General features: G+C 33.3%; 1 protein-coding gene across 2 annotated transcripts in view; it reads left to right on the forward strand.

Moving 5' to 3' along the window:
- GABRG1 (gamma-aminobutyric acid type A receptor subunit gamma1) overlaps nucleotides 1-15,146 on the forward strand; it is an 82,747-nt gene extending 67,601 nt beyond the window's left edge. The window contains exons 8-9 of one of the 2 annotated variants that reach the window (XM_020890164.2): nucleotides 2,207-2,418; nucleotides 9,193-14,987. In XM_020890164.2, the coding sequence (XP_020745823.1) occupies nucleotides 2,207-2,418; nucleotides 9,193-9,462 (482 nt within the window). In that variant the 3' untranslated portion in view covers nucleotides 9,463-14,987. Of the gene's footprint in view, nucleotides 1-2,206; nucleotides 2,419-9,192 lie in introns of both variants that reach the window. The other variant, XM_070451948.1, reaches the window with a different exon arrangement.
- The last annotated feature ends 581 nt before the right edge of the window (nucleotides 15,147-15,727 follow it).

The following is a 15,727-nucleotide window of genomic DNA, read 5'->3' on the forward strand; positions in this document are numbered from 1 at the left end:
CATAGGAAATCCACCATATTATTTTAAGCTAAAGTCTGTGATAATAAATGCTACATAAAACAGATAAATGTCTAAAAGCTAAGTTCTGCTATATTTTTCCTTACTTCATGAAATAGATATGTAATAGTATTTTAGTCAAGTGAAATTTAATTTCATCATTGATAATTAAATCAGTCTACTTGGAATGGGACATAATAATGGAAGAGAGGGATACCTTGGGAAATCTACCTTTGACCACAGGAATGTTATTATTTAATAAATTACAAAAAATAGTGCACTAAGCAAGGAAGAGAGAAGAATGGTAGTCCCTGAGATTATTTCACACTTACTATATTAATTAGGTTAAAAATTTTGGGTTAAAAATAATTGAAGCAAAAACTGTCAGGAATAATGAGAGAAATATAAAAATCTACAATAATAGTTGGACATTTTAATACTATGAAAATGAAAATCTTTTTCATTTACAGAATAACTACATGGAAAAATCAATTAAGATATATAAAATTTAAATGAAATTATCAACCTACTTTACCTGATTGATATTTATAAAGCATTGTACCTAACTACAGATTATACAACATGTTCAAATGCATAGAAAATATTAACCAAGGTATCAACAACATTCAAAAGACTAAAATTTTCCAGAATGTATTTTCTGACCAAAATGAAAGTAAATGAAAAATTAATAAAAATTTTATAGGTTAATAATGGCCTCATTTATTTGGAATTTTTTAAAATGATCTTTTAGATAACCCCTGAGTTAAAAATTAATCAAAAGGGAAATTAGAAAACATTTCAAACTGAATTTTAGTAAGAAATTAGCATATAAATATTTGCAAAATGCAGCTAAAGCCTTGCTTAGAGGGTGAAATTATAGATTTAAAATCTAGTATTAAAAGGGAAAAAAGATTTTACATCTACTTTAAACCCAAATGAAATAAATACATTTTTTATAAATATATTAAACAAAATATATTACATTTCTGTGTCAATTTTTTAGTTGAGAGGCACAGATGAGTTAAGAGAATTCCCCTAAGGTCACAGAGTTAATTTGTTTCCATAACTTCCAATCCATCATAACTGTATCATCCTTAACTTTTTTCAATCCTAAGTGATGACAAAAATAAAGAGATGGGCATATGAAAGGAATTATTATTAAGGTGTGTTTTAATGTAGACATGAAGGGAAAAGTTGGCTATTAACTTCATCATACAAAAGGGGTGCTATTATTTTCAACCCAGATACTGCCAATCTGTAAATAATTGGCCAAATTAAGATTTGTCTGGCATTATATTTAGGACTTCCTGGAGAGAAAACAATTCCCCTAATGGTGCTCTATCTCATGAGATGAAGAATGAGAATTAAGGCAGTTTAGATAAGGAGAGAGAGAGCATGTGTGTCTATAAGGTGGGCTGAAATGAGCAGTGCTAAGAACCACAAGAAGGCCATGGATAAAGAGAAATAGCCAGCCTCAAAGATCCATATACAGGGCTTGGGTCCAGGGGGCCATCCTTATTTTATATGTTGACTTCTTCAAAATATGATTTACTCTTGTCTTTCTAAAATAGTTGCTCAGTATCATTTTGCCTGTATTTACTGAGACTAGAAAATAGGTTTAATACAAGCTATAAAAAAGTTATGGCAGTTTGGATTAATTTTAACTGTGTCTGACAGGAAACCTTAGATCACTGGAGATTAAATTAGACAGAGGCCTAACGTGGCTTCTGATGGTCTGGCCATCATATTCCAGCAGAAATCAATTGAGAAAGAGGAAAAGGGCATTTCCTATCTCTCTAATGTCTAAGGACATCTTTTGGTCCTTGTTTACACCCTTGACTTGATTCTTCTTGGCTACATTTCAGCCTGTGGCCACACATAATTAAAGGAAGCTGGCAGATAAACGTACTTCCAGGCAGGCACAGGCCAGCTAAACATTGGGTAGCCTATTATTCCGGAAGAAGGCAAGGACAGGTGTGGGGGGTTACCTACGTGCAGTCCAGAGAATTCACATGATTAAAAGTCATGCAAATAACACACCAAACACAATGTAGCTCTGGTCGCCAGATTTCTTCCCTGTAAATCGTGAGTGATCATATTCTTTTGCTTCCATTGTTTATTTATGCGAACAATATTGCCATATCAAGTGGAAGAATAAAAGTGGTCTAAGATCATTTTCGTCATCTGTTTTTCTTCCCTCCTTCCACAGGTATCACCACAGTGCTGACTATGACAACTCTGAGTACAATTGCCCGGAAGTCCTTACCCAAGGTTTCCTACGTGACTGCGATGGATCTCTTTGTTTCTGTCTGTTTCATTTTTGTTTTTGCAGCTTTGATGGAGTATGGCACCTTGCATTATTTTACCAGCAACAAAAAAATTAAGACTGCTAGAGAAAAAAAGCCAAAAATCAAGACCTCGGTATGTTAAAAAAAAAAAATTATCTCTATAAACAACAACTTACTGTTGGAGATATTCTTTTGAGTTCTCATGTTATATTTTCTTAGACTGATATAGATGCTAGAGGTACCCTGACAAAAGATAAAAAATACTAAAATGAAACTGAGTATGTAATATTTCCCACTAGCAGAAATATACTTATATTTTTTCCCTAGAAAGTACTTTTGAATCACCTCTGCAACGAATGGTTACTATGCTGTGAAGTTTTCCACAAGTAGTAAATTCTTTGCCCTAGAAAACTCATTTAAACTCTCTCTTTGAATCTATTTTTGTGATAGGATTTTAATTTCTAATATGGTTTTCCCACAAACCTAATTTTTAGAGATTAGTATCCCTCTTTAATGTTGGTATCCAACTGTGTTTGAAAGACGCAGATTTCTATATCATAGAAAAGATATCTGTTTGGTTTCTGTACAGATAAAGTTGTACTCTCTTACCCCCCCTTCCTAAGCATATGTCTACCTTAACTTGTAAAACATCAAGTTGGTAAATTAGAATTAATTCTACTGACTCTAAAATACTTAAGTATTGGATGCCTAACTATTATTTCTTTTTGTAATGGCATTATAACAACCTTAAAGTAATACTTTTACTGAGTGTGCCAGAAACTCCTCTATTTTACATGCATGATTTCATTTATGCTCACAGGCATCTAATAAATACTTTGCACAAGGACAGCCTTAGAAAGTGAAGAATCCAAGACTCAAACCCAGGTTTTTTTTGGTGCCAGAGGTCAGGCTTGTAACCCTTCCTTTATGTTGTCTGTTCTTAAAAGATTCTGAAAAATAAGATACTTCATTGCTAATTTCACTAAATGTTTTCCAAGCAGATTTGTTCCATAATAACAATATGCTTGAAAACTGTATAAAACAGTTATCCATGAGTGGCAAGCTTGTAAACTTACCATGCGTGCATGCGTGCTAAGTTGCTTCAGTGGTGTCTGCCTCTTTGCAACCCGATGGACTGTAGCCAGCCAGGCTCCTCTGTCCGTAGGATTCTCCAGGCAAGAATACTGGAGTGGGGATCTTCCTCCAGGGGATCTTCCTGACCCAGGGATTGAACCCGAGTCTCTTGTGTCTCCTGCATTGGGGGGTGGGTTCTTCACCACTAGCAACACCTGGGAAGCCCAAACCTACCATGGCAGATACATAATGAAGCATGGGATTTTTCAGGTTATGTGCTAAATTTGTAAGTTCTAAGATATAATGCTTTTTCTCCTGTCCCTCATTTTTCATCAGTTTGTTTATATAATTTTGCCATACTTTAAAATTATATTTTACCTTTTATGTTGTACTCCAAGGACCAAAGCCTTATGTATTTGCTTCCAGATTCCCACAATATTCCTAGGAAGAAAACACATTGTTGGTGGTACATGTTTCAGAACTTCCGTGGTAGAATTAGCCTGTGATTCTCCCAAGTTGATATAATTTTAGCTTATTAATAAGACTTACTATGGTCTCTGAATGGGCAAAGCATCAGGAAGCAATTTCAAGTTTAATACCCATTTGCTATTTTTTTAAGTAAAGAAAAACAGGGGTTTTCTACTTTCTACCTTTAATCCAAGCCAAGCATCCTCTCTGGATTTTCCATTTTATCATTTACTCATCCACCGCTGTGTTCAATTACTACCTTGACAATTTTATTTCTGAACATTGTGAATGAAAATGTTTAAAATAAAAATAATTGACATTATAGGCTAACCGTGTACAGTCTCACATGGATTCTAGAATTTCATTCTAAGAATATGTGATATAGATACTAATATTGTCTAAGGCTACCGTAGGACTACAGATAATCAGTTTGACTCCAGGTCATGTGCTTTCGACCACATTACCGATACCTCACTCAGGAAGCTGAAACACTGGAGTGCAAGCTTTCAAATTATGATGTTCATGTAATCGTTCATTCATCTAATATTTATTAAGGACACCCAGGTTCTAGGTATTGTTCTAGAATAGTTATTTAAGAAAAAAATTGTCTATATGTTGGCTATTTACAATATATCAGCAAGCCATAGAAGCAAAATACTAAAGCTGAAAAATTAAGGAATAAAAAATAGATGAGTGCTTGAAAGCACTAAATTATAAATATCAAAAAGTTAAACATGTAATTGACTACCTAGAAAAGAAAAATATTTAGAGTCATCTAAAATAAAATTCTCTAGTGTCTTCTTTCTGTTCAGTTACATGCTTCATCAGCTCTTTCAATACTAGATGACACTTTGAGTGAAAAACTGGATCACTAATCAAAGCCGACTCCCTGCCTCTCTCAGTGTTCAGCCATATGGGCTCGCTAATCAGGTGAATCAGAACAGCCTTCTATGAAGAATAGATAGCTCTGTTTGCTGTTGTCTCAAAATGTTCTATTTCAGGGTTTTGTGGAATCCGTGTTTTCTTCTGTTCCAGCCAGGAGAATCAAATGCAAGCCTAGACCCAGAAATCTTGCGGCACATTGCCCTTCCCCCGTTTCAATAGTTTGTGACTTTATCTTCCCCTCTTATTCTCTGTGTCTCTGTTCTGCCATCACTCTATTTTATTTTATAGGCCCCACATTGTGACTAGTTTAAAATCAAGCATTTCCTTTCCTTCACCAAATTATTTATGGCGATGGGCCAGGACCAAAGATCTTGCCTGGAGTCTTTGAAAGGTCAGCGTGTCTAGCTTTAAATGATACTCAAGGCCATTCTTGAGATCTCTTTGACTGCTTAGCTGAGAATCCCTGAAAAGTTCAATTTGTTTTACTTAGGAAGAGAGGATGCATGCATACATACGAGGTTGCTTCGGTTGTGTCTGACTCTTTGCAACCCTATGCACTGTGGCCGTTCAGGCCGCTCTGTCCATGGATTGTTTAGGCAAGAACACTAGAGTGGGCTGCCATGCCCTCCTCCAGGAGAAAGAGATGATACTTGAACACAGTAGATTTTTAGCTTTAGTGACCCCTCTAAGAAAAATATAAGTTAATAAAAATGCTTTCTACATTATTCTCCATATGATGTTATATAATGGACCTCTTCTCTCTTTCTCTTACTTCATCCCCCCTTCCTTCTATCTTTTCATCCTTCCTTTCTTCCTTCTGTCATTTTCTTATGTCCGTATTTCTTTATTTCTTTCTTCTTTATTTTTATTGTGAATGTCAGTGCCATTTTGACTTGGCCTTTATTACCCTAGTTGAGAAAAGAAGAGATGTACTCAAAAGAACATTTGAAAGAACATTTGAGAGAAGGAACCATGTAATCCAGGTTGAGGTTTACATATAAGGATAAAAAGTAGACTGGTGTAGTTCTCAAGCTGTTTGTCTAATACAATAACCACCAGCTAGGTTGATTTAAACTAACGAAAATCAACCAAAATTTTAAAATTTATATCTTAGTAGCAGTGGTCACATTTCAAGTGCTTATTAGCCACATGTAGAGACTTCTCCTGGACATGCTGGTTTCAAAATAGGGATCTTAGGAAAGAAACTAAACCAAGTTGAGGATAGAAAAGTAATTTCTTGCCAAGATGTTGAAGTCTCAGCACAATGTTAAGAAATTTAGATTTTGCCTTGTCAGCACTGATAAGCTATGAATGTTTTCAAGGAAGATGGCATATTTGTTTCTATATTTTCAAAAGACAATTACAAGTAGCATGGAATACTTTTGAATTACCAAAGAAGCAAGGAAATAAAGGCTATTGCCAAAGTTCAAGATGTAATAGATTACTGAGGATGGAACTAGAATATGAGAGTGAAAATAAAGTGTGAAAGGTATTTTTGTGTGTGTGTATTTGTTTTGGACGCAGTACCCAACCCACAGCCCATTCTTCAGCTAATACATATCATATCTTTGTGAATAAGCGATCTTCTACCTTTTAGAGCACAAAAATTATGAAAAGTTCTATCAGTACAGTTCCATGAATTATAAACTTTCTTTCCTATAATGGTATTTGGCAAAGCTTCCAGGAATGATTATTTGATATTGGTGAAATCTGAAATACAGTAAGAGGCTTACCTGTGCATGGTTGAAGCAAATGGACGAATCAAACCATGTATAAATGCACAGGTGGAAACACAGTTCCCTGCTTGGCAGCCTTGGTCCCAACCCCCAGAAGCAGGCTTATTTGTTTGTTTTCTAGCTTTCTGTTTCTTACTTTCCTCTGATAATTATTTCCATTAACTCCTATATTCTTGAAGTACCAAGATTGACAACTCAGAATGACGAAAATCTACCTCATGTCTATTTTAACACTAATATAGTTTCAGAATATTTGAAATTTTGACTGATAATTAACTAGTTATTCTCATGTATAACTTTTTGATGAAAACTTAATAATAGTGATACTAGTCAATATTTCATAATATCAATAACATGACCTAATAATGTCTGCAATGTCTGCTAATTGCTAATACTTAATATTATTAATGGCAGTAGTAAATGATCTAAATAGTTAAGTATTGGCCTTGGTGCTTAAAATATATTTTGTATTAACTATATGATTAATCTATAAGTAATAAAGTATCTAGTATATAACCAGATACATATGTATCTTTAATAGAATGGGATTGATTTCTCAAAATGTTAAGTTCAGCTATATTCTTAGTGATTTTTTTGAAATGACAAAAAGATGGTATATTCTCAAAACTACATCATTTGAAGTAAAAGAAAATTGTATTCAATTGTTGTTTTCTTTATATTATTTAAACAGATCTATTTTATTTTCTCAATGTTTGTTATTTGGGGGGGACATCAGGATCTTTATTTGAGAAAGTATAAGGTAGGCTATGCAGTTGTACCTCAGATAAATAGTTTATAATGTTTACATTTTTCCAATTAATATTTCAATGGTTCCAGGTTACAAATCTGTATGTCACAAATATTTTATTTTACTGATACTGTATCAACTCTTTAGCTATTTTTCTCAGCACATACAAAATTCACTTCAAGTCACGTACATCATTCAATGAAGTATAGTTTCAATTTATGATTAGTGGCATTTTGAGGGAGAGAGCAGGAAACTAGAAAACCATCAATCCAAAGTGTCACTGCAATAGACGTTCTCCATGATTTTGGCCACCAGGGGTTGGTTCATATTTTAAGTGAAGCATTCGCAGTTTTCCTCCATTTTTGTGCACTTTAATGTTTGATCATCCTTCTCATGCAAAATTGATATCTTCCAACAAACACACTGTCTCCATTTATGGCCGTTATGAGTGATTATGTCTTATAGCCTTGAAATTGCATACGAACAATCTTATATTTTAATCGCTTTCACTCTGATTAACATTGAAACATATGCTATTTAAGTATCAAGTGATAAGAAAATTAATACCAATTTGTCTTATTTTTGTACATAAGTTAGTGCTCCACTAAAATTTAGGAGTCTAGTCAAGTATCCCCAAGTGACAATCTCAGAAGATCATCATTAACATATAATAATATATTACCTCTGTTTTTCATGATACGTGTGCACAAGTTCAGTCACAAATTTATTTGTTTTTAGGGCATTGTTTATCTTTGGGTTCAATAATTTGTTTCTAATATGGATAGTATAACTTGTGTAATGGATTTATCTTTTTAAAACATCACTAAATGTGATTATTTGCTTTTTGATCTACTGAATGTTTAATATTTAGTGGTTCAGAGTCTATGTTTATTTTAGAAATAAAGTGGGTTTGAATATAGGTCCAAATGTTTTTAAATTCTCATTTTTGTGCTTAATTTTCTAAATCTTTCTCATACAGTGTTTAATTTTCATAGCTTTGAGATTTATTTCAGAATTTAGGATGAAAAATTTTTATAAACATTTTCATTAGAATTTAAAATCAGGATAAAACAATTGTTATAATCTTGGCATTGTATTCAGTGTTTACAAAATAAAACCACTGATTATACTATATTGTGAGATTCATATCTAGAATAACCCCTGAAATATGTGGATGTCCGGAAGAATAAGGGTTACTAAAGACAGCAATTTTCATTCATAATTTACTTTCCATTTTATTTAAGTATTCATTAATGCAATTCTTCCCCAGCCATGGGGAGGATTGGAATGAGACAAATTTTGGTAGAATGAGAAAAATTTTGAATATCAGTTGTTTCCAAGCTTTTTAACAATCTTCCAAGTTTTAACTCCTGCACATTCTTTCTCCCAAACACAATGCTTTGTGTTTATCCACAACTCCAGACCTCAAATAGTTTTTATTCTTTACACCTTCTCAAAATGTTCTGCTTTATCAAAATCAGGTAGTAACAATCTTTAACCACTTTCACTCTAATTAACGTGGGAACATATGCTATTTAAGTATTAAGTGATAAGAAAATTAATACCAACTTGTCAATCTTTATTATTTGTTCTCATTATGACTAAAATGCAGTACAGAATATAGCTATAGCAAACCAAGAGATGTTTATAGTATTGTAAGTATTTTACTGTAAATATTATAGAAAAATATAGTTTATCCTCATTTTAGAATTAGATTCATGGTCAACAATAATTTAGTAGATCATCTTTTTAAACATATACAAAGTATATTTCATTTTTAGTGTCTTTTTCCTTCAAAATCTTTGGAATATAAAATAATATTTTTAAATGCTACAAAGTAAATTATAGCCTAAAAAAGATGTTAGGATTGAATACTTGATTTTTGAAAAATAACATTATTTTTTACTGCATATCACTCTTATAGTTTGCCTTGAAGGGACAAATTGATCTTTTTTATGCTATTTTTTTCTCAACATTCATTTATTATCTTACTCAGATGTCCTCTGGACTCCATCCTGGATCTACTCTGATTCCAATGAATAGCCTTTCTCTGCCTCAAGGAGAAGATGATTATGGCTACCAGTGTTTGGAGGGCAAAGATTGTGCCAGCTTCTTCTGTTGCTTTGAAGACTGCAGAACAGGATCGTGGAGGGAAGGGAGGATACACATACGCATTGCCAAAATTGATTCCTATTCTCGAATATTTTTCCCAACAGCTTTTGCCCTGTTCAATCTGGTTTATTGGGTTGGCTATCTTTACTTATAAATTCTACTTACTGGGAAAAATGAAAAAGAAGTCTGACTAAATCCAATATAATCTACTGTCCTTCAATAGCATGAAGTTTGAATTCAAAATGCAGAGAAACCAATGGTTTAAATGTGAATAGTTATTTTACCTATTTTATGGCTTTCATAGGTAAATAAAGTAGCAGCTTTCAGATTAATGTACTTTATATAAAACAAGTTATTGCAAAATTCAGCCTATTAAAATAGTATTGTATATTTGTACTTTAATTTTCTTTATTTTTACATATATCCTATTAGGAGTTTGAATTTATGAGTTCTGTGATTCATATTTTAAAGATGGAATAATTTATTACAAATTTTATTTAAATTTAGCCAATCGTTTGTAATGGTAACCTAATCTAATGCCTAATAATATGTAATCTTTTTTTACCTAGAAAATATTGTTAATTTGTTTTATTTTTTTTTGCTTTTTATTTTTATGTTTTGTTTGGGATAGAACTAGTTGAAAACATTAAACCATGATTTCATTGGGTTGATTTCTAAGAAGCTTTACACCTCCAAACAAATTAATTTTTAAATTTTTATTTTTTAATGAAGAAAGGCCAGTTTTTAGCTTACCTTTAATCTAGTTCATTTCCTGATGAAATATTTAGGTTTGGTGGCTTGCCAACTAGGATGGAAACTATCAAAGATACTTAAATACAAGAAATGAAAAATATTACATTTAACCATTTTATTCTCTGTCTCATAGCGTTTATGAAGAACAAAGAGATTAATACTGAAATGTTTAGATCTACCAACCTTGAAATTAAATGACTTTTTCTTAATCTTCTGCAAAAGTATCATATCCCTAAAATTAACAACAACAGGAAACATTGAGGAACAGGGCTTGTATTTACTCCTGTGGCTAAAGAATATCATCCAGCAAATTGATTTGGAATTCAGTTTGAGGATATTGTCTTAGGTACATGCTATTAACATTTTTCAGACCAGTGATATTCTGGAAACACAGTTTCAGGCCTGTGTTGTATATTGTCTTTTCCAGTTCCTAATTTCAGCTTGGTCAGCTTTATGAGTTTGTTATAAATTATAATGACATTCTCTTTTTTCAGAAAATGTGAGCAGGCACAGAAACTATATTAAAGGTGAAATTCTGTTAGAGGTACCTCTAATGAAAATGAGTGTATGGAACGCTCTCAATTCTGAGAGACAGGAACAAAAATAATCTTACTATAGTTTAGCGCCTGTTGATTAATAGTTTCCAAATGTCTGTTTTGTTAAGAGGCAAGTTAAAGTCAGGCTTTAATTATTGTATTGCTGTAACTAGTTTGGCATATCAATTATTTATAAGAACTCCCTGTTCATTCACCATCACCTGATGATTTGGAAAATCACCAAGGTGATCTTGAGGGTAGCCTTTAAACATTGTTTCCATGGTCAACAGCAACTACCAGGACAGGGTTTTAAGATCCTGACCCACTCAGGTGGAGGAAGCTACCCCTTGTGCACGTGACCCCATGTGGTTAGTGAATCCATGAATGTGCTCTGGCGTGGTTATACTTGGGCTTTTAGAATATATAGGGGTTATTTTAGTCTCGTATATTTCATTTTGTATCAACAGCCTACATCTGAATTTCTTCACTTTGCTTATAAATCTTGGGGAAACGTAACCATGAATTAAGTGATATTGCCCAAATATCCACCGACACTGCTTTTTTTGAATGGAGAGCCAGATTAGACTTTGGCCATGTATATATTCACTTACAAAGCGCTCATGCTTTCATGTTTATAACATTGCATATTGACAGATATTCTTAAGGTAAACATTCATTTAAAGAGAAATGAAAAGTGAAGTACCAATGAAGAATAAGTCATTTCACTAAAATGTATCATGGATATTTCCACGTTTTAAACTCTAGCCTGCTCATTATCATGGGGGCAGTTTTAATTCTGGTATTCTTTCTAGTCTATCTGAGCATGACCATACTTCAAAATTCTTAAAAATTAATATGAACAACTTTGCTTTTCTCACTGTGTTCCATTAACTCGACTTTACTGTTAACAATTTTCACATTGTGAATAAATGAACATAAATATGATGATAAAAATTAGATAAAAATATGACAGATGGTTTTCTACGTACATTCATTGTATATATCATCAAGACATGTGATTTATTTTCAAAGCCAGTGATATTCTGAGCAGTTCTATTTAAATATGCAAATCAGAAAGGGAAGTGTGTACAAATTTTATTCTTTCTAAAAATGAGAATGAAAAGAAGATGCAATTAGATTATTTTTTACAAGAAATCAAGTAGCTCTTACTATAAAAGGAAATGCAGTCTAATCCCTGTTTCTCTTTTCTTTCAAGTATTAGTTTTATTATTTTAGGAAAGAATTCTTAAAAAAAAATTCCTCCTTTTATCCAGGTGAGTTACATCTTGATTTTATTGGATTCACTGGCACTTGTGTTTTCTGACTATTTAAATATACACTGAATAACATACACCACAAGAAAAAAAAATAGATATAGAAAGGATAATTGGACCAGAGGGACTTAAAATAATTTGGAGAAGTGTTAATTCACATAGCACTATCCTCTAAATATGTTACCAGGATCTAGAAGTATTGAAAAGGAAAATTGTGACTGGTATTATTTTATTCTCTTGGATTTATGATTGCATGAAAATATTTTATCTATTTTGAATTGCATAGATAGACTCAATTGAAATCAAATTTCTAAAATGTCAAGTCATTTCTGAAAAAAAAAAAGAAAAGCTTAGATTTTCTGAGAATTCCATAGGGAAAGGGCATAATTCAAGAGTAAATCCAACTAAATAGAAGGTGTTAATGTAATAAGAAATTAGACAATTCATTGGATACATTATATTTTAAAGATATAGATTTCATTAAGGAGTTTTTAAAACTTATTAACTTTAGGTTAAAGTACAATAAATATGGGCTTCCCTGGTGGCTTAGATGGTAAAGAATCTGCCTGCAATGAGGTAGACTCAGGTTCATTCACCATTGCAGGCAGGGATTGGGAAGATCCCCTGGAGAAGGGAACAGCTTCAGTATTTCAGTATACTGAAATATACTGAACCCACTTCAGTGTTCTTGCCTGGAGTATTCCATGGACATAGGAAACTGGCGGCCTATGGTCGATGGGGTCAAAGAGTCGGACACGACTGAGCGACTAACATTTCACTTTTCACAATAAATGTGGGTAAATATAGAAACAACCCCCAGGGTTTTTCTCCCCCTTTAGTGTGTTCCCATATTCTGATATTAAATTTAATCATAAGATATCTTATATAGTGTGTTGTGAAGAAAGGCATCACGTACTTTGATTATGCAAGAGATTTAGATAAGATGATATGTTTGAGTTTAAAATTTAAACTGATTACCAATAACTGAATAAATGCATAATAAATAAACAAACACATGTATAAAGTCATCGGTTTATTTTTTTGTTGCTCAGTCATTGAGTCATGTCTGACTCTTCAAGACCCCATCACCTGGAGCCCACCAGGCTCCTCTGTCCACGGGGTTTTCCAGGCAAGAACACTGGAGCAGGTTGTCATTTCTTCCTCCAGGGGATCTGTCTGATTCAGGGACTGTACCTGTGCCCCTGTGTCTTCTGCATAGGCAGGCAGACTCTTTACCACTGAACCACCTGGGAAGTCCCCAAAGTTTTATACCAGTGCCTATTTTCACCCTTGAAAAATTCAGCAAGATACCACATTTGCAATTACAATATTTCATTGATCTTAGCTCTGGAGTTTAAGTGAAGTGGTTCCATAGACAGTGATTTAGCATTTGTCCCAAGAATAGCATTTTGAAAATAATTTCTGACCAAGCTATTTTTCTTTACATCGTCAAATTTATGTAACTCCCTTTGTCACGCCAAACAAGTCCAGACTTACTTGCTATTGTTTCTATCGGTCATCACGGTTTTTGCTGCTGGAGCCCTTAACAAAGCATAGTAAAGTCATGGAAACCATTCCCAGCCCTCTAACAAAATTTTCTAAATGGAGTTTCCAGACACTATTGACCACACTGCTCTAGTCAATTTAAGGTCAGGTCCGCTTTTCTTGTGTGTGCATTTTGAAAATAACCTAAGTCAAATATTTATGCAGCACTTCCTATGTATAAGGTAATGAGGTACAAGAGGGAATGTAAAAATGAACTTTCCATAGGAAAATTATCATATAATCAGAAGATTAGTTACACAATTTAAGAGAGGGAAGGTAACTCTGAGAAAGTTTCTTGGAGAATATGTGCTTAGACATGGGAGCTTGAGAATTTAATATGTCAATAGGTGAGGTTAATAGAGACCATGTTTTCCAGTTGAGTAAACAGCTTGAAAAAAGAAACAGAATCAAATGAAAGTTTGCTTTTATTTGGGTACAAATAAAAGTTCATTTTAACTGAAGTTTAAAATTCATACAGGAACAAGCAAAGATGAGGCTACATAGGTAGATCTAGCCCCATGATAGGCAAGAATGCAAATTTCAGAGGGCTGGGTGATACAAGACTGGCGTGCTGCAGTCTTATGGGGTTGCAAAGAGTCAGACATGACTGAGCTACTGAACTGACCTAGGCGATACCAATTCTTGAATAGTTTATGATGTTACGTGAATACAGAAGCGTCATTATTCATATCACAAAAGTTTCATCCTACTGGTGTGTGTGTGTGATGTTTAGAATAAGAAAAACCAGTTAGGAAGCTTCTACTATAATACATGGAAGGAGAGAGAATGAAGGTCAATATGCTGGGAATAGAAGTTCAGTGGAGTAGGGGGAAAGATAGATCCTGAAATAAAAGGAAAAAATGGCAAACAAGAAGCTGTGATTAATAGACAATATTAACTAAGTGACATGCTGTGTGTAAGAAAGGGCATCCTACATTGCATAGTAGGTACGCGAGTGTAAACACACTAAATTATTACAAGGTAATTTTGGATGTATTATGATCTTGTTGTTACTTGTAACATTTTAATCAAATGCTTATTTTCCCTACTGATCTAAGGTTTTCCCACATTAGGGATGACAAAAAAGAATAATCTCCTGAAATATAATCTGTCCAGGTTGTTATTATTTTGTAAAAATCTGTTTCCTCACTGAAAAGGGCTTTCTCTTCAAGTAACTTTCTCTTCTTTCTTTCTAACTAAGGAAAAACACTATATTTGGACAAAGAGAGGAAGGGAAGAGAAGTGTGAACAGAAATAGGCTGCTGAGTGCCCAGACAAATGCAGGAAGTTGATTTCTGATTCTCAAACAATTTCTGAAATGTTTGTCTCAAAGTAAATTATTGTTGGACAATGGAATGTATCTGGTACCTTTGAATCTGTGTGAATAGTTCAGATGAGCCTGTAATAGCTATATTGCAGTTAAGCTGAAAAGAGTTACTAATTAAAAGGCTTTTAAGATATAGGTGATCTAAATATAAATGGTTTGGATCTTGATAAGCTACTGTGACGACAGTTATTTGCGTCCATACGTAGTCACTTTGTCTAATAAAATCTTATGGCTTGTGATTGCAGTGGCTTCTATTGTCAGCTTCTGACTCGTCGTTTTGGGGAGCATCCTGTGAGTGTGTGGCAAAAGTATCTCAGTTTATCTGTCTTCTGTCCTTTAATGATTCTAAGTGCAAATAAATGCAGTAGCTTATTATGAAGTAAAAAGTTACATTGTCTTAGAATGTGCCTGTTTTGTAATTTTCTTACAGATAGGTCACTTTTTTGGCTCTGAATATGTAATCATGATTTTAGCATAGCAGTTAATTTCTGATAATGTTATTTCACATTTTTTTCTCCAATTAAGGAAGTAAATTTAAGAGTTTCTCTTTGACACAGAGATCTGAAAATAAATTAAGCTAAATGAACTAAAAGTTTAGGCAAAGATAGTTAATGTTTACGAGTGATTCTCACTGCAAAGACAATGAAAGATTATTTTAACAACCTGTAATTTCATCTTGATCAGAATAGCCAGATAGTATTCCTTACATGAATCAATGAGAACAATATATATTAGCTAGGATTAACACCCGAGCCATTCCAAATACCCTGCTATGAAAATGTATTATTTCGTTTGCAGAAACAGCTAGTAAAGGGAAATTCTCTACCACTAAAATACAGTACTTTAAGAAAAAGGAGGGGGCGTGATTCTTCCTTAAAGTCCAATGCTGTTTTCATAAAAAACTGAATAAGATGTGGGAGGTTTTAGCGTTTTTTGAGAACTTGCCATGTATCTAGAACTTTAAGTGCATTATATATGAATAGC

The sequence above is a fragment of the Odocoileus virginianus genome, chromosome 21 (genome assembly GCF_023699985.2).
Source record: "Odocoileus virginianus isolate 20LAN1187 ecotype Illinois chromosome 21, Ovbor_1.2, whole genome shotgun sequence".
NCBI lineage: Eukaryota > Metazoa > Chordata > Mammalia > Artiodactyla > Cervidae > Odocoileus > Odocoileus virginianus.